General features: G+C 38.2%; 1 protein-coding gene across 1 annotated transcript in view; it reads left to right on the top strand.

The window, feature by feature from the left end:
- Nucleotides 1-4337: 4337 nt before the first annotated feature.
- The window catches only part of LOC139980118 (complement C3-like), an 89386-nt gene continuing 66598 nt past the window's right edge, over nucleotides 4338-27125 (top strand). The window contains exons 1-9 of the mRNA XM_071991507.1: nucleotides 4338-4746; nucleotides 5559-5716; nucleotides 8650-8856; nucleotides 16998-17050; nucleotides 19676-19825; nucleotides 20272-20314; nucleotides 25686-25770; nucleotides 26263-26362; nucleotides 26655-26888. Coding sequence (XP_071847608.1) covers nucleotides 4685-4746; nucleotides 5559-5716; nucleotides 8650-8856; nucleotides 16998-17050; nucleotides 19676-19825; nucleotides 20272-20314; nucleotides 25686-25770; nucleotides 26263-26362; nucleotides 26655-26888 — 1092 coding nt within the window. The 5' untranslated portion in view covers nucleotides 4338-4684. The remainder of the gene's footprint in view (nucleotides 4747-5558; nucleotides 5717-8649; nucleotides 8857-16997; nucleotides 17051-19675; nucleotides 19826-20271; nucleotides 20315-25685; nucleotides 25771-26262; nucleotides 26363-26654; nucleotides 26889-27125) is intronic.

Genomic DNA, 27125 nt, shown 5'->3' with positions numbered 1-27125 from the left:
AAGTTATATAGGCACTTAGGCAGATACATGGTGCTACGTAATTGCACATTGGAAAATTATGTTTCTGTGCAGCATAAAATTAAACTTTATTCCACAAAAACATGTCGCATAATAGTAAATAAGCAGCTAGGCCTACTGTAGTGTCTCAAACAAATACAATAAAACATCCGCAAACACAACTACGAACGTAGCTTATATTCTGTTACACAAGGACTCCATTTTACTAGGCATATACTATACAGTCCTCACTGCTGCTTTGAACAGCTGCGCGATTCGTAAATTTTCCCAATTATTTATCCTGTCTTTGGGCTGCAGATTTGTGTGTGAACAATTTCTCTATCACTCCATTACACACTGCCTAAATCAAAGCGTTAATCTAAGGTTAAAAGAGCATCTATCTTCCACTCTCACCGGTGCTGTAAGTGAAAATCTTTGCATAAAAAATCTTAGCAGAAAGAACAGCAAACTTGTTTCAAAACTCCTTAGATTGTTGTATATATTGCGAATTATGACTGATGACATGTAGGAAAATACCATAAGAAATAATATAGGAGATGTTTTGCCACCTGAAGTGTACTGGTAGATCTTCACGTAGTTGTGTTAACGGCGAGCCCAGGTTTACCCCACCTTTGATGGTCGTTTATCCAGAAACCGTCCACTTTGAGATCGCCGCTCAAATGCAAGCAGCCGCCCACTTAGAAATCGCCGTTTAATGAGAAGCCGTCTAAGTAGAGATGGTCGTTGATACACAGACAGTCTACTCAGAGATCGCTGCGCTAACACAGCCAACCTTTCAGGAACCGTCCAAACCGAAATGGTCTTGACTTAGAAACCGTCGCGACTGAGAAATGGTCGTGATTCAGAAATCGTCCATTCAGAGATCGTCCATCCAGAGATCGTCCATCCAGAGGTGGTCGTCTCAGAGATCGTTCATTTGAGTGACAGCCAAACTTACATATTTATATCGTGGTCGGGGCGTGAACTTTTCAATCACAGAGCCGAGGTGCGTCGACCGTTCGCACTCGTAATCGTTCATTTGAATTTTCAATCACAAATTAAAATATATCAAAACGATGATATAGGCTACAACTCGAGGAATTTGTGAAATCGGTTTCAGCAACAAAAGAATGGCAGATTTGTTTGATTGCAGTGAATAAACTGTAAAAAGGAGGTGTGCTTCTTTAGGCCCCTGGAGGAAAAAGATGGATCTTTCGCAATACAATTTTTAACATGCAATGATATATAAATATTTATTTCATCATAACGAATTTTAATTTCTTCAAATGACTCTTATTGATTTGTTAGTACGAAATCATTTGTTTAATGATATACTATTACATTTATAATGAAACGTTACTTGGTAACACTGAATTTACTAATTCATAACAGGGAGTTGTTATGTAAACTCCATGTTCATAATAAGGGATCATTAAGTGTTTACAATGTTTACAATGCAGAGCGGCGCGTACTTAGAATCCGTCCTCCCTTTACAATGGCTACTAACGTATGCAATAAAGGCCTTGAAGACTCGCCCAAACCACGTGCGGCCATCTGAAAAAGTTAACTTTCTGTTGCTTGCAAGTGACGTTTAGTTCGTGTCGCTACAAAATGCAGACAGTAATGGAACGTGATACCTTAATTGTTATCTTTAGCTGGACCTGAGATGTCCATCGCTGTACACTGTGCTCATAGGCGTAGGAGCCTAATTTGATTTGGGGGGGGGGGGGGCTGTAGCGACTTGCCCGAAAAATAAAGCCAAAATTTTCCACGCACTCCGCGCGCGTTCAACACGTTATTGTGCATATCATATCAGGTGCGTATCCAGGGGGGCGTTGGGGGCGCGCCCCCCGGGTAAGGAAAAGAGGAGAGAAGAAAAAAGAGAAGAAAAAAGGGAAAAGGAGGGGGAAAAAAGAAAAGGAGGAGAGGAAGGAAGGGAAAAGAAAAAGAAAAAAGAGAGAAAAAGGAAAAAAGGAGGGAGTAGAAGATAGCCAAGACCTCGGGAAGAGAAAGAGGAACAGTCATAGTTAAAGCGCTGATCCCTATAATATACACAGGGTATAGCCAGTGACAGATCAAGGATTACGGAGGGGGTGTGCGCCTCACCCTACCCCTTACACCGACAACTCCATTTTTGACGTTTCCATTTTTCCTCTCTCACTAATGTATCTATATAAATACTATATATGGTCTATCATAACACGTGTGTGTGTATATGGACGCCTTAAACAATTGTACAATTGTGCTATATGGAACCAACTGTGGCTGGTCTTGAACTCGACCGAGTCGTCGGGGTACATGACGCATTTCGGGAAGGGGGAGACCGCCCCCCCAAGCAAATTTTCTTTATGACATCGCTAGTAATTTCAAAATAGACAATGCTTAGATGCAACTTACAAGGCCTGGGAAGTGTCATTTCCAGCGATCTGGGAGGCATTTTCGGCCAAAATTTTTCTTGTACGCTTCGCGCCAACTCATGGTGGCGCTTCGCTTAGATAGTTTGCCTACAGGCTTCGCCCCTCCCTTGGCAATTACTCGCTACACGCCTGTTCGAATTTGTAAAGCAAAGAGCAGATACAACATCATATCAGTGAGCATTGAAATGCATCTTCCACGATGAACAGCCTCAAAAACTGTCTATGTGTGTAGTTAAAGGCGTAGGAGCCCAATTGGATTTGGGGGCTGTAATGACTTGCCCGAAAAAAAAAGCCAAAATTTTTCGCGCGTTCCGCGCGCGTTCAACATATCAATGCAAATATCATACAAGCAAGCATCGGGCATTACAGTGCATGGCATCGTGTACCGCACGGTCCGTGAAAGTTGCACAGTATACCACTGGATGCTATGTAAACAACAAAATGTCTTATGTAGATGGAGAAAAATCATACAGATCCATTTATGTCAAAACTCTCTTTTACAGTAGTAATGTCGGCCAAGCTTACAACTTTATTTTAATTACCAAGGAGATCATTTTTAAGCTATTCATTGCTGTTTATTTTTCTTTCAGTAGGTGCCCGAAAAAGATGGGGAAAAATTTGGTTGCGGGGGGGGGGGGAGGGGGGCTGCAGCCACCGCCTCCTACGGGACCTACGCCTATGTGTGTAGTGTTCGGTTTCGATATACCTGATATCGGAAATATCTGCTATTTTTCATTTCCTTTAACCAAGTTTTATAATAGCCATTATAAGAGGTTGCAATATTTCTACACCAATAAATTAACTGTGTCGGAATTTTCCAAAATTTCCTCACCAACATTCTTCATCATACTTTCCTCTACTTGTGCAACTTTGACCTGTCTGTTAGGGGTTGGAGGAGGTTTTTCTATATTGGTTGTCCATAGATTGAATTTTGTGCAACATTATGGGTATGTTTTCAAGTGATTTTATTCACGAGAAATGTGAATTTTCAAATTCTCAACAAATAATGGGCTTAAAACCTTGAAAAGTGGGGCTTTCGGATATTGTGGGCCGTGACGTAGAATCACCTACAAAAGCAATGATCCATAGGACATGCATTGAGGTCGAACATGATGTGTGACTGGTGACAATCTTCAAAAAGGTTATATGGATGGAAAAAAAACTTTTGGGAAATACTTGGTTCTCAGGCAAAAGTGTACATCTGGTTGGTCATTTTCAAGCCCGAGAAGTGCTATTTCCGGTGATCTGGGGGGTATCAAAACCAGAAATTTCCTTGTACGCTGCGCGCCAACCGATGGTGGCGCTCCGCTTAGATAGTAAGTCGCGCCCCCCGGGTTAGAAAATCATGGATACGCGCCTGCATATATAGGCATTCATCGGTTATTACATCACATGCCAATAACATACAATCATTTTCCGTCTTATCCTTCTATATTGGTTAAAATTATTGGGGAATTCGTTACAACAATAATGATCATAATAATATAAGTTTAATCATTGAAAAACACATTGCAAAATATTCTTCTTTCAGTAGGTGCCCGAAAAATTATCAGCATATTGCCGAATTTTCAACAAAAAATGGAAAAAACACACCGCAAATTATTCTTTTTTTCAGTAGGTGCCCGAAAAATTATCAGCATATTGCCCTAATTTTCACCAAAAATTTGGTTGGGGGCTGCAGCCCGGGGCGGAATGATACTTCCGCCCCTCCACATTTTTCACTGGGGGCTGGCGCCCCCAGCCCCCCCGGTTCCTACGCCCTTGCTCTGCACTGACAACAGTTCCTACTTCAGAAGTGAAAAAAGTTACCATGATGACTTCTGCGGGCCACTGTATTTCATCGGAAGCGCGTAGGTTTCCTGTTTACGCCGAAAAAATAAACTGCACTTAATCCAATAGGTCAACTCAGGGGAGCTATAAAAGCAACCTTTGTGCTTCAACGTTTTCAGACTCAAGTTCTGTCGTTGAATTCTCCCGTGGTTACCCGATAACTCGCCGAAATAGTTCTCATATCAGCAAACAGGTTGCTAACATTGCAGCTTTCCGCTAGATCGTATTTTACTGCTGTTACTCATCAGGCGTCGTTCAAGTTCTTACCAGGACTGTGCCAGGCTGTTCCCAACGACGAAACTCGTTGACAATTTTAATTCATACTGTTTTCTTCCTTTGCTTGCAAAATCCCGGACATTTATACCGCCAATATTGTTTTTTTTTTACCTTGGTGCTGTTAATACAAAATTTGTCTTTTCGTGCGGGTTCTTTTATTCGCCATGTTTCTTTGGATCTGTTGTTTGGTTCTCGTTCGGGTGCAGTTGACTGCTGCTCAACCAAGGTGAGGAAACTTCTTTTGTTTCTGTGTAGTCATTGTATGACAAGGATGTGTTATCATTCATGAAGTGTAGGCAGAGAACAAGCGCTTTTTCGTTCCTTAACAAATCACAGATGAACAGATGTGTCATGATTTCAATCTTGTCAGTTCGCGAGTAGATATAGGCCTAGCCTAGAACATAGTGCTTTTTGTTTGTAATTATAGGACAGGTGCAGCTCAACTGAAAATAACACCTGTTATTTGACACAAGTAATTCACACTGACAGAGGTGCGAGGATTCACTGGCACTAACTTGACTAAGTTCTATAATTTCAGGAGTATATAGCCAATTCGGATAACTTTCTATGTTCAATAGACTTTCGTACTAATTGTTCTTATCATATGTTGCACTTTCATTTCATATCACCCATGTTATAGGGTGTCCACAAAACTAAGAAATAAGACCTAAGACCCATGCACTGCAGAACTAAGACCCTACTGCAAAAGTAAGACCCCACCGACTGCAAAACTAAGAACCAACAGTCTGCAAAACTAAGACCCTACTGCAAAACTTAGACCCTACTGCAAAACTTAGACCCTACCAACTGCAAAACTAAGACCCTACTGCAAAACTCAGACCCTACCGACTGCAAAACTAAGACTTAACTGGTTAACTTGTAGTGACAATATATATGCCATTCAAATCCTTTATATATTAATTATAGGCCCAACTAATGGAGTATATATATTGTGACAAGCAAAGTCAATAATTTACAGGTTAGAGAATGATCTAGTCTGATGTTATTATGCCAGAGTTTTTTAATTTTATCTTTTAGCCATATATTTGTATCTGCACCAAATATCATCCGAGCTGGCAACATTGAGACAGTTTTAGTTAGTGTTTTTGACACTGAAGAGGTCCCGGTAACTGTGACATTGAAGAATGGTGATGGGAGCAATATCTGCCCGCCAGTTCTAGTTCAAGTCAATCCAGGTGAGAAATGATACAGTACCAATTTCCATTTTCAGTTATTGATAAACAGGTACATTACATCTGCATCTTGTTATAAAAAGTATTTATAACTGCATGCAGTAGATTATCATTATGGCAGGAAAGTTTTTACATTCTCGTTAACTGAATTTAAACCGCAATTCCATAAAAGTTTTAGGCCTAGCTGATATAATTCACATCATTGTGGAACCATATATGCTATTAACTTCACAAACTTCTTTGTGTATTCCGTCTTAGCACTTAATTGTTTCCATAGTACAGTAATTGGTAGACCAGGGACATGTGACTGAATATTTTAAAGGAGGTTAGGGTGTTGCCAAAAACTATGAACAAAACCATGGAATTATGTCCTTAAAATTTGTTTCATTCAACACTCAAATGTGAGAAGTGATTCAAATTTGGGCATTTGATAGGACATTCATGCATGGGCTGTCCAAAATACCCTGAAATATAACTGTGATCATCAAACAGGAGGATCAGGAACATAGGGAAGTGATCTCCAATATGCTAAATATACATCTCCAGATATGTCTTGATTGACAACAGCGCTTCCAAGGCACACTGTCTGGATAGACCATAACAAAACAGACAGTACTTGTTTTACAATGAACACAGATTGTTCTAACGAGGGAAGTGCTACTCTGACATTTCCTCGGTAACAAGAACGGAGCTGCTATATATAACAGCTCCCTGCCTGTACTTACATGGTAATACACCTTGGAACTATTTAGTGTTACAGTACTGTATGTATTAGTGGTAATGTTCTTTTGCAATGCAAAATTGACTGCTTTCATATAAATTTTACTGTGGACATGCCATTGCCAACATTTCTAAGAACTGTCAGGCCAGGAATATCTCTCAATTTGTTAGAAATTTTGCCCTTTCAATACCTGTTTGGCATGTAAAACAGAAAACATAGGATGGATTGAGTTATAAGTTCATTCATGACTCATGGATAAAGGAAGCCCAAATCATTTAATTTTTCCATTTTTGCCTGTCATTCAATTAGAAACATTTTTTTGCAATTTAGTGATTTATGACCTCAATCACCTTCAAGCTTTTTCTTTTGCCATTGGACTTTTGTCTTGGACAAAAGATGCATATTTCTGGATGCAGGATGTCATACAAAAGTACAGTGAAGGTAACTTACCCTGGCTTCATCATTGATGTCAATATGAAGTGTTAAACATCAATATTATGTCCCCAAATTTTGGTGGAAAAAGTATTGTCACCTTAAGGTAAGAGCTGCCTGTTTAGATTTGGATGAAACATCAAGCTCTGAATGAAATAACTCAGAGCTTATGAGTCGTTTCTGAATTAAATTCGAACACAGGGTTGGAAAGTTTTAAAAAGATATACTGTACTGTACAACTTACAGATTGTCATTTGATCAGACATCAGGCATTAAACAGACCATGACATCATGACTGTTTGTTGCAATTTGAAGCATGATAGCTGTTCTTCTAGTTAAAGATCCAGATGGTAATTGTTTATTCCTTGCCGAAACCGAAGGCAAAATAATCATTTTTGTGATGGTGCAGCATGTGTGTGTGGTGTATACAATATGTGTTTGTGTTACACTTTGGTTTGTAAACACAACAAATCAAAAACATTTATGGTTGGTGAACTGTTTATTTGGTATGGGTATCCACCTTATAGAGTAGAACCTGCAGAATTCAAAGTTTCATTTGAGTTCAACAGAGGTCAAAGTACGAAAACCTTAAGATCTCATAACCTTGAAAAACTTAAAAAAGATAATTCAAAAACTGGTAGGTTGATGAACTTCACAATTGGTATATGGATGCACCATATGGAGTAGAAGAAATACTGTACATCGTTTTGTGTGAAGGTGGAAGGTTATTAGAGGTCAACAGGGTCAAAGTCCAAAACCTTGTAAACACTTTTACTCACAAAGTACAGGTGGAATGAACTGTTTACATTTTACAGGGATGCACATATCTGAATAGAGCAACCCTGTTGTATTCTGTGGAGGTCAAAGGTCACTGAGGTCAATAGAGGTCAAAGTCTGATAACCTTTTTATCATGAATGCTCAAAAACCCTAAGGCAAGGATTCACTAAGTCGGCCATCTGGCTTTCAGGATTCATGCTCCCAGTGTGAATTTTTGGAGTTGGTCCAGATCCAGCAATGACTGGACATCTTACTGTGCTGATATGATCATCTGCATAATAATAATAATAATAATAAATGAGACTTATATAGCGCCAAATCAGTAAACAAAAGTTACTGCTCAAAGCGCTTTACAAAGAAAGTAAATTAATTTACAAGTGAACAAGTGAAAACATGGGTCTTAAGTAGACTTTTGGAAGTAGAAAGTTTATAGCATAAGTTAATTGATCAATATTAATTTACCTACTGCAGATAAACTTTCTCCTTTTAGTGCGGCAGTACTTTGTATTCCCTATAGAAAGTGTTTTTCTCCGCTGCTGGTACATTTCTTTCAGAAGTTACCAAACCCTGCATACAAGTTGTGGCAAGGAATCCCTTTGGCTTTCTGGTTTCATCAATGAGTTAACATCAGGCTGGTGCCTATAGTCAAGTATTTTAGCCTCAGACTGTAATAATACTGTAGGATGTAGAATCCGTTAAATTCTGGGTGAATAAAATTTGCATTTACTATGGAGATCTTTATAGATATTGTATCATTGGTTAGTAGTATGCAGTTTATCAAAGAATCTAGTTCTGCTATCCATTCTATAATTTGGACACAACAGTAGTGCAGCTTGTTTTGTCGAGAGTAGTGAGGAAATAGTTAACCTAATCTCAAAAATGTATTCACAAAGCAATCATAAATTAGCCTGTACATCAAGTAATGTCCATCATTCAGGTAAGTTAATTATTTGTGTTTGGCAGCAGTTAATTGCAATGTACCCTCATTGTGCTTCTTCCCTCTAGATAATCCACAAATTGTGTCTTTGTATGTTGATCCGGAAAATGTGCCTCAGGTGGAGACAGAAGATGATCTGAAGGTGTATGCAAAGTTGGAAGTAACGTGTCCTCCTTTGAACAACTTTCAAGAAGAGAAAGATGTTCTCATCAGCTATGAAGAGGGCTTTGTGTTCATACAGACTGACAAACCAATATACACTCCAGACCAAAGAGGTATGGGCTCATGCATGTTTAAGAAATTCCTGATTTCAGTTACCTTTGTTTGTAAACTATGAAAATATAACAATTGTTTGAAATAACATTTTGGATGATAGATGCATTTATGATACCTTTGCTGTAGGCAAAAGGGATTTACAGTAAGTGATGGTGTATGTGCATGGATGTCTGTGTGATGCAGTACGCTGTTAAACATGATATCTCAAAATGTATGTTTTGATGATTAAATCTCCTAAATACATCATATGTCTTTCCATCATTTTTTGATTTTATTGCATGTAGTAAATAATCACACAGTCATGACGATGTACTTTATTTTACAGAGTTTTGGCCCATTAATTCGCAGAGTTTGAGGGACTGAAAAATTCAGACAATTATACACATTGCCTTAGAAATGTCTTTATCCAAAACATTAATTGGGTGCATGTGGGTTTATGGTTGTACATTATACTGTATGATGGACTGCACTACTGTACGTAGGCTACTGTACTATGTAAAATTAACCTGTGGTATACCAGGCACGTATCCAGGGGGGGGCATTGGGGGTGCGCGCCCCACGGGTAAGAAAAAGAGGAGAGAAAAAAGAGAGAAGAAAGAAGGAAAAAAGAGGGGGAAAAAAGGGAGGAGGAGAGGAAGGAAGGGAAAAGATAAAGAAGAAAGAGAGAAAAAGGAGAAAAGGAGGGAGAAAAGAAAAACACCAAGACACCGGGAAGAGGAACAGTGACATCATTACAGTGCTGATCCCTATTATATACACAGGGTAGCTAGTGACGGATCAAGGATTTCAGAAGGGGCGTGTGCCTCACCCTATATCCCTTACACCGACAACTCCATTTTTGACGTTTCCATATTTCCTCTCTCACTCATGATCTATATATTCTATACATGGTCTACCATAACGCGTGTGTGTGTATATACAATATGTGTATATACGATTGTAGAATTGTGCTATGAAACAAACTGTGGCTGGTCTCGAACTCGACTGTGTCGTCAGGGAACATTTCGGGAAGGGGGTGACCGGCGACCGACTGGCGTTCCAGGATGAACAGCCTCAAAACTGTCCGACTTGCCCGACAAAATTAACCAAAAAACCAACATGTTAATGTCAATATCATATAAGCAAGCCTGGGTCGAATGCTATAGTATACCGTACGGTCCATCAAAGTTTCGCAGTATACCGCGGGATGCTAATGTAAACAACGAAATGTCTTACGTAGATAGAGAAAAAGAATGGAGGTCCAATTATGTCAAAACTATCTTTTACATTAGTCATGGCGAATTAGGGACTGCAGCCCCCCCCCCCCCGCCTACTACGCCTATGTGTGTAGTGTTCGGTTTCGGAAATACCTGTTATTTTTCATTTCCTTCAACAAAGTTTTATAATAGCCGTTATATGAGGTTTTAATATTTGTACACCAAGAAATTAACTGGGTCTGAATTTTCGAAATTTTCTGACCATCATTCTTCATCACACTTCCTCTACTCGTGCAATTTCAGAGCTCCCAACTGACCCGCAATTCGCGGGTTGGACCCGCATTCTAACACCTAAACCCGCTGACCCGCGCAAGCTTCCGAAAAACCCACATTGTAATAAATCAAGTATACATAAAAAAGAATGCATTAAATTTTGACTAAGCAACCATCATTTCTTTAGCATTTAGCATAATAGAGTATTAAACCTCCTTTACAGCATCATTTGAACCACAAATAAGCCTATAGTTCTTTTGATTGGAGCGAGCAGCGAACATTTTCATGCCACGGGAAAGAATGAATTATCACCTACTATTCCATTTATTGATGTTACACACAATAAAATGCATATTTCTCAGAAATTTTGGGTGACAATAGCCCTTCTAAGTGCCACCATCTTACATGTAGGCATCACCAGGATTCAAAAAAAAAATCACCCCCTCCCCAGTTATACCCCTCCCCCAGGACGTCGATTCGTGGCATGGACCAGCATTTGCCTTCTCAAGAGTTGGGAGCTATGCAATTTTGACCGGTCCGTTAGGGGTTGATGGAGGTTTTTCTATATTGGTTGTCCATAGATGAAACTTTGTGCGACATTATGGGTATGTTTTGAAGTGAGCTTATTCACGAGAATGTGGGCCGCGACGTAGAATCACCTACAAAAGCAATGTTTAACAGGTCATGCGATGAGGTCGAACATGATTTGTGACTGGTGACAATCTTCAAAAAGGTTATGGATGAAAAAAAAACTATTGGGAAATACTTGGTTCTCAGGCAAAAAGTGTACATCTGGTTGGTCATTTTCAAGGCCGAGAAGTACCATTTCCGGTGATCTGGGTGGTATCAAAACCACAAATTTTCTTGTACGCTGCGCGCCAACCGATGGTGGCGCTCCGCTTAGATAGTAATTCGCGCCCCCCGGGTTAGAAAATCCTGGATACGCTCCTGTATACTGCATACATGTTAGAATGTTAGCTATAGCCTTTAGTACTGTACTAGAGAATAGGCATGTAAGCTATAATCTGTAGCACCGTACTAAGGGAAAAGGCATGTTAACTATAGCCTATAGTACTGTGCTAGGGAATATAGGCATGTTAGCTATTGCATATGTAGTACTGTACTACGGAATAGGCATGTTATCTATAGCCTATATTACTGTACTAGGGAATAGGCATGTTAGCTATATAGTGTATATTACTGTACTAGGGAATAGGCATGTTAGCGATATAGTCTATATTACTGTGCTAGGGAATAGGCATGTTAGCTATTGCATATGTAGTACTGTACTACGGAATAGGCATGTTATCTATAGCCTATATTACTGTACTATAGGGAATAGGCATGTTATCTATTGCCTATATTACTGTACTAGGGAATAGGCATGTTAGCTATTGCCTATATTACTGTACTAGGGAATAGGCATGTTAGCTATATAGTCTATATTACTGTACTAGGGAATAGGCATGTTAGCGATATAGTGTATATTACTGTACTACGGAATAGGCATGTTAGCGATATAGTCTATATTACTGTACTAGGGAATATATAGGCATGTTAGCTATTGCATATGTAGTACTGTACTACTGAATAGGCATGTTATCTATAGCCTATATTACTGTACTAGGGAATAGGCATGTTAGCTATATAGTCTATATTACTGTACTAGGGAATAGGCATGTTAGCGATATAGTGTATATTACTGTACTACGGAATAGGCATGTTAGCTATTGCATATGTAGTACTGTACTACTGAATAGGCATGTTATCTATAGCCTATATTACTGTACTAGGGAATAGGCATGTTAGCTATATAGTCTATATTACTGTACTAGGGAATAGGCATGTTAGCGATATAGTGTATATTACTGTACTACGGAATAGGCATGTTAGCGATATAGTCTATATTACTGTACTAGGGAATATATAGGCATGTTAGCTATTGCATATGTAGTACTGTACTACTGAATAGGCATGTTATCTATAGCCTATATTACTGTACTAGGGAATATATGCATGTTAGCTAAGTCTATAGTGTTGTACTACGGAATACGCATTTAGTCGAAATTAGAGACAGTAATTTAGAGAAATTTGATGTCATAGTTGGCAGATTCTCACTGACCTAAAATGTGATATCCTAAATGCTCATAAACATACAGCTAGGTCACCGTGTGACGTCATTGTGCGGAGTGTACTGTGACACGAAACAATAACAATTAATGGACTTTCCTCGTACTTCTCATAAGAAAGTGAACCTTTTATTAACTTCACTCTTCCAATAAACATGCAGATAGAAGAGAAAGAAATGGTTGTTAGATTTGTGTAGCAATTCTTCAATTAAAAGAAAATTAAGGTTAAAACACTGCCTCAACATCTATAAAATTCAAAGGATGCCAGATTGTTGTCCTCTGATCGTCTATTTTCTTGACCTCACCTCAGGCTCGCGTACATATGTATAACAAATGTTCGGGATGAACACTACATCCCTCCAAACTTTAAGATATGATACCTATGACGGCTAAATTAACTGCTATGTAAAATATGTAGGCTATGTAAAAAATAAGTTTTACTTTGATTTCACATTATGCGATATTTAATTGTGTCAGCATTTGTTGTTTTCTTTGAATGGAAATGCCTAGAGTACACAGTAAATAACAACTTTTTTATAAGACCATTGTACATAGTACAATTTGAACAATAAGTAAACAAAGATACCTAAAGAATATGTCATGTTGGTGATTAGACATAATCTTTCAAGTTTGCCGGCGGTTGGCGATTGCGACGTGGGTGCATACTAGATCTGTTCTGCGGCTGTGCGGTGCACGGTGGAGGACCAGCAGGGACGTGGTACATGTCGTCATTTGTATCAGAGTCACTTGGCTGATTTTTACAGGCATGGTGTTTTTTGAGGAGTGTGAACGGGGAGCAGTTACGCGTAATGAACATATTACATGAACATTACATTAATGAACATAATAACATTATGACTTTCATGCGATGCCGTAACCATGGTCCCTTTGACTCTAGTTACTTTATAAGGATTGATCTCATAAGGGGTATTGCACTTGCTCACATATCCTTCTTCTCTGACAAGCACAGAGTCTCCAATTTTAACGGGCTGTTGATTTTTTCTGGCATGTGTCGGCATCTTTTCTCATTCTTTCTTTCACTCTTCTGACGTTTTCACAAGTGACGTTGTCATTAGGTGGGGTTTGTACACTTGTTCTTCCAAAAAGAAGCTCTACCAAAAAGAAGGGTTGCGGGGGGTGCTCCCGTTGAGGTGCGTGGTGTCGCTCTATAATTTCATAGAAATATATGTAGTTCCTGCTTCCATGAATTTCCTTCTGCATATGCAGTGCGGTAAACCTTTTCAAGGTTTTCATAAATCGTTCCACTAAACCAATCGTAGCAATCATGTTGTCTATTCCTGGAAACCACACTTTCTCACGGAGGAGCTTCTTAGTCTTAACTTCTCCTTGGTGCCCGTCATGAGCTTTGTCCAGGATGCTTTGCTGCAGGCAGGAAGGAATGATAATACGACTGCCGCGCAATAACATAATTATCATGAAATACACTCACTCATTACGCACCTTGTGTAATGCTTTAATTTGACTTTTATATTCGGTACCTTCCACATGTTTCAATGCAATATGCCAATTATTTGAAGGTAGAGCAGACATACATCTCTGCAGTTCCTTGGCATTTTCAGTTGCTTTGATAATGTCCACAACTAGAGTTGTCCTGGGCAGTGAATTATTCACAATCAAGTTGATGTGTTCTTCTGCCATCTTTTCCACTATCGAGGATTGCTTTGTAGACACAAGAGGGTGGCGTGACATGTAGTCAGCAGGGTTTGATTTTCCTGGAGCATACACTGTTTAGAATGCATAGTCCTGGAGTTTTAGAATCCACCGTTCAATTCTGGTGGGAGCGCTTGTTTGTGGGTTATTGAATAACAGAATTAGCATTCTTTTTTTACCTCTTTTCATGACCTTACCTCAGGGTTGTACATATATGTATAACAAATGTTCGGGATGAACACTACAGCATCTGGTCATATTTCATAAGATTCGTTGGTATGTACAGTATATATACTGTGCCGTACGATATCCAGGTCTTGCCTCAATTGAAATGCCTTGTGAATAAAATATGTCAATATCTCGGGTATTTGTTGTTGCAAATAATTGTGTTTGCTATTAGTTAATTTCCAGTTGATGGATACAACATTAATTAAAGCTTTGGGTATGTCTCAGTCTCGCTGCCATAAAGTAGGCCTAAGGCTTTCAGAAAGTCACAACTCCACAAAAGCAGTTACACAAGCAAAGGGAACACCACGTTAAGAAAAGCCCTTGGTTGCAGATCGTATGTGGTATGTTGGTCCACTTGGTGAGTGAAAAAACCCTGTTGAAACTGGCATATGTCAATGGTCATTTGAGGTCAACGCAGTTCCATCTGAAAACATTGTGAACATGATAACCTTTAAGCCCCTTCACACAAGGTGCGAAGTCATGCAACAACAAAAGGTTGAAATATACTGAGACCCTTTCACACTACAGTAGGCGTGACAAGCGTGACGCGATATATTGAGGTTGAGTTAAAAACTTCAACTTTTATCACTTGTTGCCGAGGAACTTTTTTCGTGTGACCAAGCTCTGTAAGATTACATGATTAGCAGGGTAAAAAGGGAATACCACGTATACCACAAATATCACGTGTAGGCTACAAACAACTACTGGTATGTCTTGCTTCGAAGAAAATGTAATCTTGTTTCAAGTTGTTTGTTCAGGATCACCGCGAGATATGGGATGTAGGGCAGCAAAATACCTACTGTAGAAGGAAATAAAGTGATGAGTAAACTTATGTTTGAGTTGGAAATCTCAATGCCAAACCAATACGTGTGCATACACCCATGCACTTGTTGAAGGCTTGCATGTTCACAGGTCGATTTTGAAGGGGAATATGGACATGGAAAGAAACTACCGATATGATTGATGTCAGAACTCAACGGTCCCTGACCAATTTCGCCCTCTATCCAAACAAAGTTTTCTACCAGTTGGTGGTATTCGCAGAGATCTTTCCTTTCTGGTTACGATGCCGAAGGCCCAGTAACGTTTGCTATCGTGCTGGTGTGTGTATGTGAGCGTTTGTTTTGTATTCTGACCGAGGACTTGAACAAAAGAATTCCAGGTCCTCGGTTGTGATTTCTAAAGAATCACCACGTCCTCGGAAGAATTCTTTTGTATGGGGTTTTGTTAAGGTTCTAAGGGTACGTGGATTTGAACAATGGAATATACAATGGGGTCCTCGGTCTGAATGTAATACAAACATGTGTGCAAGTGTGTATGTGAGTGGGTTTGTGACACCCAGCTTGTAAACACGATATCTCAAGATCAAAGGTCATTTGGGGTCACCATGGGTCAAATTGTGCAAACCTTGTAAACACGATATCTCAAGAAGGGAAGGTCATACCAATTTCATATTTGATGTATAAAAGTACAACATTAAGTACAAGTAGCCTATTGGTTTGGTGGAGGTCAAAGGTCATTTGGGGTCACCGGGGGTCAAATTGTGAAAACCTTGTATACAAGATATCTCAAGAAGGGAAAGTCAGACCAATTTCATATTTGATTTTTAAAAGTACAACATTAAGTACAAGAAGCCTATTGTTTTTGGTGGAGGTCAAAGGTCATTTGGGGTCACCAGGGATCAAATTGTGAAAACCTTGTAAACATGATATCTCAAGAAGGGAAAGTCAGACCAACTCAATAGTTAGAGAATAGAAGTACCACATTGAGTACAAGAAGTCTATTGTTTTTGGTGGAGGTCAATGGTCATTTGGGGTCACCAGGGGTCAAATTGTGCAAACCTAGTAAACGCGATATCTCAAGAAAGGAATCATGGGCAGACCTCATATTTGGTGTGTAGGAGTACCACATTGTGTAAAATGGGCCTACTGTGTTTGGTGGAGGGCAAAGGTTATTTGGGGTCACCAGGGGTCAAATTGTGAAATCCTTGTAATCACGATATCTCAATACTGGAAGCTTGTCTCAAATAAAGTGTGTAGAAGTACCACGATGAGTTAAAGAAGCCTATTGATTTTGGTGGAGGTCAAAGGTCATTTGGGGTCATTAAAGGGCAAATTGTGAACATTGTAAACATATACACCCTCATTATACATATCGTCAGATCCATGAAGAAAACTTGTTATATCATCGAAACCACAATGCATTTTTGCATTCTGGTTTATTGTATCGCATCTAGTCGTGCCTAGTGTGAAAGGGCCTTTATAGCCAGGGTTGGATGAATGTCATATTTGATACATATGATCCACCTTTTTGAGTACAAGATCCATACTTTTCTGTAAAGTTCAAAGGTCCTTTATGGTTGATAGAGGTCAAAGTTTTACCATTTTGTCAGCATGCACCTGATATTTAAAAATGTGCATCTTTCTTAGTTCATTCTTAGTTATTATAGGTCTGAAAACCTTGAATGTTAACTGAAAAGTAAAGTTTGAATCCGCATTTGTGAAAGAATGTTGCTGATCAGTTATGGTCAACATGTGACATAAGAATCTTGTTTGTATTATTACTGTGTTATGTTCTCATACAGTACAACATATATGGCAAGGAATCACTAAGCCAACTGGCTTTCTGGTTACATTTTATTTTCAGTAAACATACGTCTACTTGTTTTGGATCAGTACCTACGGCCTTCCAGTGAACCAGTGAGTCCTTCTTTTGTACCATTCTCTTCACAAACATTTTATCACTGTAATAATTTCAAGCTTAAAAAGGGTAGTAAGGTGTTGCCAGAAATGGTAGTCAAACCATGAAAATATTCATTTTGTTTGGCCCCAAACCTTGGTACAAGTTTTTTTGTAGTCATTGTATGATAGGATATTTCATTTGTGAGCTTTCTAAAGTACCTTGAAAGTTACCAATAACATGTGATCATAAGTGGGAAGATCGGTCCGTATTATTGCTCTTTTTCCATGCTACATATTGATTGATATCCTATTGTGATTGACAGGCATGTTGCAAGTTGCCTGGGAAGAAGCCTACAAAATTGTACCCCTCTGTATCATAATGGTTGTACCTTAACAAACAGTGGTTACTACTAACTAACATTTGTACTATTGTACAAGTTTACATACTCTCTATGTACATGTATATTTCTACAGTGCTTTGAATGTTGGGATTTACAGTAATTAGTCAAGTTTTCAGTTTGATGATTCAGTCAGTGCTAGCCAAACTCACACTACTAGTACACAACAACAGATGGGGGGAGGGGAGCCATTGGTAACAATGCTAGTTCACAAACTATTGATATGGGAGCCATTGGTAACAATGCTAGTACACAACTACAGATAGGAGAGCCATTGGTAACAATGCTAGTACACAACTGCAGATAGGGGAGCCATTGGTAACAATGCTAGTACACAAACTACAGATAGGGGAGCCATTGGTAACAATGCTAGTACACAACTGCAGATAGGGGAGCCATTGGTAACAATGCTAGTTCACAAACTATTGATATGGGAGCCATTGGTAACAATGCTAGTTCACAAACTATTGATATGGGAGCCATTGGTAACAATGCTAGTACACAACTACAGATAGGGGAGCTATTGGTAACAATGCTTGTACACAACTACAGATAGGGGTGCCATTGGTAACAATGCTAGTACACAACTGCAGATAGTGGAGCTATTGGTAACAATGCTTGTACACAACTACATATAGGGGAGCCATTGGTAACAATGCTAGTACACAACTACAGATAGGGGAGCCATTGGTAACAATGCTTGTACACAACTACAGATAGGGGAGCCATTGGTAACAATGCTAGTACACAAACTACAGAAAGGGGAGCCATTGGTAACAATGCTTGTACACAACTACAGATAGGGGAGCCATTGGTAACAATGCTAGTACACAACTACAGATAGGGGAACCATAGGTAACAATGCTAGTACACAAACTACAGATAGGGGAGCCATTGGTAACAATGCTAGTACACAACTATGGATAGGGGAGCCTTTGGTAACAATGCTAGTACACAACTACAGATAGGGGAACCATAGGTAACAATGCTAGTACACAAACTACAGATAGGGGAGCCATTGGTAACAATGCTTGTACACAACTACAGATAGAGGAGCCATTGGTAACAATGCTAGTACACAAACTACAGAAAGGGGAGCCATTGGTAACAATGCTAGTACACAACTATGGATAGGGGAGCCTTTGGTAACAATGCTAGTACACAAACTACAGAAAGGGGAGCCATTGGTAACAATGCTAGTACACAACTACAGATAGGAGAGCCATTGGTAACAATGCTAGTACACAAACTACAGAAAGGGGAGCCATTGGTAACAATGCTAGTACACAAACTACAGATTGGGGAACCATTGGTAACAATGCTAGTACACAACTACAGATAGGAGAGCCATTGGTAACAATGCTAGTACACAAACTACAGAAAGGGGAGCCATTGGTAACAATGCTAGTACACAACTACAGATAGGGGAGCCATTGGTAACAATGCTAGTACACAAACTACAGATTGGGGAGCCATTGGTAACAATGCTAGTACACAACTTCAGATAGGAGAGCCATTGGTAACAATGCTAGTACACAAACTACAGAAAGGGGAGCCATTGGTAACAATGCTAGTACACAAACTACAGATAGGGGAGCCATAGGTAACAATGCTAGTACACAACAACAGATAGGGGAGCCATTGGTAACAATGCTAGTACACAAACTATTGATAAGGGAGCCATTGGTAACAATGCTAGTACACAAACTACAGAAAGGGGAGCCATTGGTAACAATGCTAGTACACAAACTACAGATAGGGGAACCATTGGTAACAATGCTAGTACACAACTACAGATAGGGGAGCCATTGGTAACAATGCTAGTACACAACTACAGATAGGGGAGCCATTGGTAACAATGCTTGTACACAACTACAGATAGGGGAGCCAACACATTTAAATTTGAGTTTACTTGTGTGACATCATCTAAGCATACATACAGGTAATGTTATTTGGAATAAAATCCAGGTAGAGCCTAAAAGAGAATCTATAACACAGATGCAATCTTTGTCAACCCCTCCCCAGTCAGTAAATAAAACCAACCACTTGTATACAGCTTGTATCTGTAGAAGAAAAAGACCACAATGTGCATGTCAATGGAATATTACAAGATGTGTGTGGTCATCTAGACTTAATTTGTTTGCAGTTCCTTGATGTCACTTTTGGGAAGTGTCCTGACAATAACCAGAATTGCAACTCAATAATGTGCTCATTTTTAGTCATATGTTTACTCATTGCATTTCAGGTACAATTAGATGTTCTATCACCTCAGGGTGTGATTGTGCACAGATCTGCAGACATCCGGGCAAGGAATGGTTTCAAAACCCGTGTCTTCTCCTTCCCACACGAGCCATTATTTGGCAATTGGAGTGTAGTGGCACAGTATGGAAAAGGGGTAGGTACTGGAAGTCCGGTTGGCATGTGTTAGCGTATGTGAGTGTGTGCTCGTCTGTGACACTTGCTTGTGTCCGGGAATACTCAACAATGGCGTGATGGATATTTGTTGTACTTGTTATGTAGGTGTATTATAGAGAGAAGGTGTGCTCTATCATTTGGTGCTGACCTTAGGAATAGTAATGAGTTTATGCGGTCAAACATAACAATTGTTACATTGCATTAACTCGCAACCTTAAGTGGGATTGTATCCAAACTTGATATACAGTTGTTGGTTAATAGCTGGTACATGTAGGCCTTTAATATTATTTTGGGACAATCTGGTTGCAACAAATTCTGGGGGAATTTTTGCGATGGGTGGGCAAATATTATATTTCCACCTCGAAGGCATTTTGAGACACATTTTTTGGGCCCGAATTTGCGATCATACTTTATTTTTTTTCATAGCTGAAGTCTAATCGATCAGTCCAGTTTGAGGTTAAAGAATATGGTGAGTATATTTGTTATCTGTCATGTAATACTGGGAAGTATACTGTGTACTACTTAGACCTCTTTTAAACCAAGAACATATATCATATAATAATCAGCTTCTGTTCATCCTTGAACATGAGGAGTGTTTGTATTTGGGTATATGATAGAACAATTCATTCATGAGCTGTCCAAATTATGATACTTTAAACCTGGAAGAATTGGAATATACAGTACTTAGTAATATTGTGTTGATACTCGGTTTTTAAAGTTTGCGTCCGTGTGATGCATCATCTTAAAAATGTTTGCGTCCACTGAGAAAAACTTGCGTCCTGCAGTCCTCCATATATCCTCCTAATACATGCACTTAAAAATACCTCTACAGGAACACAGATAAAATACTAAGCTATGGTATACAACTCCCTTATATATGTCTGGTAAAATGTAAGAGACTATGCATATGTCTGTGAATGTTGGAATTCAATGTAAAATAGTGCCTATAGAGAAAATGCAAGGATAAAATACTGCATTTTTAACTGATTTCATTGAGTCCCTTAAATTTTTGTAGAAAATATTGTATCCAAACTTGGAATACAGTTGTTGGTTAATAGCTGGTACATTTGGGCTTAAATATTTTAGGCCCATTGGGGCCCAAAATCATGTCAGGCCCATTTGGGGATCCAAATTTTGCTTGGACTTTTGGGCCCAAATCTTTATGAGCCAACATTTTTCTGGACCCAATTTTGAATGGTGCCATAGGGTCAGCTCTTGTGTTAACATTTACTTTACTATTGGAGTGACCAATATGATTCCTGACCATGTGTGAAGTTGATACTATATTTATAAGAGACTGTCATATTATATCCACTGATGTTGGTAAAATGACAATATTGGGTGATGACATATACAACACATTTATTTTCCTTAAGGAACCACAGTGCCCATTGGGCTCTTGTTATGGCAATTTACCAAAAGGTGTGTGAACAGTGGGTTAACTTTAAAGAAAAATATGGTAGGTTTTACTTAACACCCTATCCTCCTAAAACAAAATAGTTAACCATGAAATGCAGAACATTCTGCCCATTTTATTTTGTGGTCTTTTATAGAAGGTTTTCACTTAAACTTGTGCTGTGATTCTTCTGCAACACTCTTCCATTTATGGGGTATCCTTAGTGACTGAAGCTAATTGCTTTGCAAACTTTCTGAAACTACTCTGCCTCTTTACCTCAAAAGCACATTCTCATCGTGTTTTGTATGGCAGATATCTCGCAACAGCAGAGTGAATGATAACATCGATGGGTAATTCAGCTGAAAATTTGGTTTTCTTTCAAATATTCAATCATTTATCCACAGAGGAGAATACTGTTTGTACAAAAGAGTTGACTTTTCCTGAAATTCTAAATACAGAGGCCATTGACAAAGCTAACATTCTGAATGTCTCACATTTACAGGACAAATAAAAAAGGAGCTTAAAATAAAAAGTAAATCTTTTGAAGAACTGTCTAATCCCAATTACATCACAGACCACCTGTGATCCACATCTAGGAATAAGGGAATGTTTAGCCAGTCAAAACAGTACATTCAATCAAACTTGAGTTAGGGACATGATACTTGGGTGCAGGGGTTTTAAGTAACATTTTCAAATTTTACCATTGTCTGCCACTGGAAGATCCTTTAATGATAGTCCCACACACAGACAACATGGAAGTTCTTTCATGTTGTATGAACACAATGATAGGATGGCACAGGTCACTTTGCAAAAGTCAATCAAGCAACAATATCGCTGGTGCTATAGTTTAGATTTTGTGTCCCTGGGAGTTAAGTTATAAAATCCTCTAACAATACTGGGTCATTGGAGTTTAGTAATGGACTGTATCTGAAAACCATGTCAAAAGAATATCACAAAAATTGAAAGAGATGGATCCCATATGTGTAGCGGATGTAAGAATTTTGTTGTTTTAAGTGAATTGCAAAGCCATTTGAGGTTAGCAGATGTCACATTCTGAAAACCATATAAATATCTTAAAGCAGCATTTTGCGTTTTGTCGCCGTTTTCCACTTTTTTGACAAGTCCATCAAGTATTTTACATATATCAATCACAAAACAGCAAACTAAGATATTAGCCAAGTGTTTTCTCTGCCAAAAGCGTTAATTTGCTAGTAATTCAGGACATTTGCAGATAATGAGAAAAGTGTCCTCCGACAAATTACACATTTAATATTAATCGCATACAGTTCCCCCAACCCACTAGTTTGAATTCAACTAATCAGAGATGCAGGTTTAGTAATGAGCCGTTGCTAAATATAGATTCAAAATGTTGAGTTGGTAACTTGGTACAACCAGCTCCCTGGTACTCTAACAGCTCCCTGGTACTCTAACAGCTCCCTGGTACTCTAACAGCTCCCTGGTAAAACTGCCATAGACAATCTACACAAATCAAGCATGGTGTTTTATTTTGTATTGGTCAATGACATTCATAGCTTTTAAATATTAATATTATGGGCAAGGTTTATTTGGTTCCCAACAGAAAATATCTTTGGGAAAAACAATGTTGAAAGATGTAAATTTTTTTACTTTTATGCCACCATTTGAAGTAAGATTTGAATAGATAAGCTAGTTATGTATATCGTTATGGCATCATGGAATCCGTGAGGTTGTGAAAAACCATAGAAAAGAACGCAAAATGCTGCTTTAAGAGGGAAGCTGGGATAGATTCAAACCCAGTGTTATTATGCCACACATTGAGTATAAAGAGCCTATATTTTGGTTTGAGGACAAAGTTCAAAATTTGCTAGACATGCCAAGACTTGAAATGTTATCATGGGCAAAGGTCTAACACAAAATAAACATTATTTAATATGGAAGACACTACTTTCAAAGATGCTACTGTCCCAGGCTATTTTGAAATCAGTGCCATTTCTTGTTGAAACTTTCTTAGGGGAATTACCAGTTAGGTACCATGGTGCAATTCCAACTTAGCAGGAAGCTATTGATGGGTGAATGGTGTGAAACTTGGTGGATAGGATTTCCAGATACCTGATATACTTAATCAGATTAGTTTCCTTTCAACTTCCTCAGTCATTGTTAGCTTCCTGTTTCACCACCACCTCCTGGGCTATGAATCGACCTTAATCTGCAAAACAAGTTTCAACTTGTTCCTTTAGCTAGATATATGGATATGTGGTTTAAATCAAACTTTATTGCAAATATTTTTGAAAATAAGTACTTGGAAATTACATTACTAAATCTGATTGTGCCAGCCACAGTTGATGACATTTTATTCAACAATCAATATTTTCCTTGAAAAGTTGCCATGATTTAACCCTTACTCCATACACACAGTCTGTTGGAAAAGTTACCATGGTTTAACCCGAACTCCATACACACCAGTCTGTTGGAAAAGGTACCATGGTTTAACCCTAACTCTATACACACAATCTGTTTGAATAGTTACCATGATTTAACCCTAACTCTATACACACAGTGCTTTTTGAAAAGTTACCATGTATATGTATGTATATTAGATCCTCCTGCAAGCAGGAACTCGCGAAGAAGCCTCATTGGCTTATCAAAGCCGCAAGCTGACCGAAGTCAGTCTCTTACATTCATACACCATGTATGTATATTCTTACACCATGATTACACCCTAACTCCATACACACAGTCCGTTTGAAAAGTTATCATGATTTAACCCTAACTCTATACACACAGTGCTGTTTGAAAAGTTACCATGATTTAACCCTAACTCTATACACACAGTCTGTTTGAAAAGTTACCATGGTTTAACCCTAACTCCACACACACAGTGCTGTTTGAAAAGTTACCATGATTTAACCATAACTCCATACACGCAGTCTGTTTGAAAAGTTACCATGGTTTAACCCTAACTCTATACACACAGTGCTGTTTGAAAAGTTACCATGATTTAACCCTAACTCTATACACACAGTGCTGTTTGAAAAGTTACCATGATTTAACCCTAAGTCCGTACACACAGTCTGTTTGAAAAGTTACCATGGTTTAACCCTAACTCCAAACACACAGTGCTGTTTGAAAAGTTACCATGATTTAACCATAACTCTATACACACAGTGCTGTTTGAAAAGTTATCATGATTTAACCCTAACTCTATACACACAGTGCTGTTTGAAAAGTTATCATGATTTAACCCTAACTCTATACACACAGTGCTGTTTGAAAAGTTACCATGATTTAACCCTAAGTCCGTACACACAGTCTGTTTGAAAAGTTACCATGGTTTAACCCTAACTCCATACAAACAGTCTATTTGAATAAGTAAAGAATAAAAATCATATCTGGAGAGTTGATTCTTGGTTTTAAAGTGATTATACGTGCATGATAATGTTCGATGTTATGTTTTCCTTTATGTTTTAATGTACCACCGGTGTTGTTCATGGATGAACTATGTAATGTGGTGACTGAAAATGACAGTGATAGACAGCCAACATGCAATATGTCACAATTCTGGACATATCCAGATCATATATAGTCTAAAAATATACAATGAAATGAACAAGCTAAAAGGACCCATGTAACATGCACACCATTTTAATGTCAACTTCTGCCAAAAATATGTAAGTTTTCTTGAAAACAGCATGAATTACTTTCTTTATCAATCAAAAGTATCAAGTTGTAAAAGATTACATGGGCAATTTTCAAGAAAATTGATGCATATTGTAGAACAGCAGATTCCACGTAACTTTCTTTCCATAAGTTGTATAAAACAGGTTTTGTGTGTCTTTCAAAGTCATAGAATCTACCAATTCTGGTGTTCTATGTACATGATAATAGTTTGTTATTATATAGCTACATATCCCAGCACATGTGTTAAATAGTATATAAAATATTGATTAACAGTGAAATTTGTATGTCTTTTACTTTAACAGGACACCATTTTAGTTTTAGGTAATACATGTATGTAATGTGTGAACCAGTCTCAGAATCAAATTTTGGTTCCATGCAGGAGGCAAAGGAACCTATCCAGTCAATTTGGTGTATGTGTGTATGTGGCGGCTAGCTATAACACAATATTGGGCATCGGAACCACTAAATGTATTTGTTTTCTGGTTTACTTTGTGAAGGTTTAATGAGTGAGTAGTTATTGAATTTGATTCGATCGTCAATTTTCCAACCACTGGGCGTATTAGAGTTACTAATTATGCCAAAAGAACATTTTTAAGATCAAATATTGTGACTAACTGATATGTAGTTAATAAGAACATGATAATTTTTTTAAAGAACAGTCCATTCAGTAAGGAGGGTATTTTTTGGAGTATATTCATGTAGTACACATTTATCTCTTTCAGTTATTTATTTTGAGTCAATATATATAACCATTGTTGCAACAGTTACTTGTCTTATATCATTTTAGTGCTCCCAACATTTGAAGTGAAGTTGACAACACCAGGCTACATTCTGGATGGTCAGGAGGCTGTTGATATTACTGTCAGTGCTAGGTAAACACAATTCAGTTCTGCCTAATTACTTGCCAAACAATTTATTTGTTAGTTTACAAAGCCTGTTTGAGACATTAAGTATTAAAGTCAACATCAACCATTCAGAATTGATGGATTAGAAGATAACATATTGGGCAATCTGCAATTGAAGTTCCACCAATCAGACATTATGCAAGGAATTGTACCTGGTATTGCCTAGCAAAATGATCCAAAATAGTCTCAAATTGATCAGGTACAATAGGCAAGTTAACACTTTAGGTTAGTCCTACATGCATTTCATTTCCCCATCCTCCTTTTGCTTACCTGATTCTATTTTAAAGTTGCACTGTTGACTTGTCGAGGTAAATTTATAACAACTTTCCTCAGACCCCCTCCCGCCATTCTTTTATTCAGGTCTTGGTTTAATCACAGTTCCATCTATACATCAATTTATTTTGTTAAGAAGAAAATGTTATGCTTTGATGTAAATTTTCCCATTCCTTCTGCTTTCAGGTATGTGTATGATAAACCGGTGCTTGGTGTGTTTTATGCCAAAGTTGGGGTTCTAGGTTTTGATGGAGAAATAGACATCAAAGTGAAGAAATCTGGCCAGGTATTTATGTAACTGTTGTTCAAGTTTTTTCCTGAAATTCATTTACATTTTAATAGTCATCACTCTGTGAGGTCATTGATCTGAGCATTTTAGTTGATAAATCAGATAATAAGTAGTAGAAGGTACAGTGTATTCAATGACTGAGCTAGTAACTAAGAACCTAAGTAGTAAATAGTTAAATAAGAAATATAATATAAACAGAATAGTATTAACCATAATTTCTCTCTATTACCATAACTCAATATTCTATAGAAAGATGTAGGTTTCACAATTTGTCACTATCCACTTTCAGATGCTGGCAACTGGTTTGGGTCATTTTCGCATCAACATGGAGGATCTAGGAGAGAACTGGTTTGCAGAGTATGAGGGGAGGAGACTGTACTTGGAGGTTTCAGTATTGGAAAGTGCATCTGGACTCTCTGAAAATGTATCAGATATTTCAACCAAGTTTGTTCAAAGTCCTTATCAATTTAAGTGGGATAGAACTGTCCGCTGGTTTAAGAAAGGATTACCATATGAAGTCAAGGTAACTCTTTGGAGATTTTTTACAGTTTGTGCAGAAAATATATTTAAACTAACTCCTTTGCACTTTCTCAATTTTCAGCACTTATTCAGGAATATCTTGAGCCTTAAATATTTCATTTAACATTTATTTACTTTCTCACGCTTTACAAAAAATTATGGTAAGTTGTCTGGATTGATTCCAGGAGAAACAAAAGGAATATTTTGAATGGGATAACACAAAATGGATTAAATCAAGGTT

This window comes from Apostichopus japonicus, chromosome 14, assembly GCF_037975245.1.
Source record: "Apostichopus japonicus isolate 1M-3 chromosome 14, ASM3797524v1, whole genome shotgun sequence".
Taxonomy (NCBI): Eukaryota; Metazoa; Echinodermata; class Holothuroidea; order Aspidochirotida; family Stichopodidae; genus Apostichopus; species Apostichopus japonicus.
This window is presented reverse-complemented; position numbering and strand designations above follow the sequence as displayed.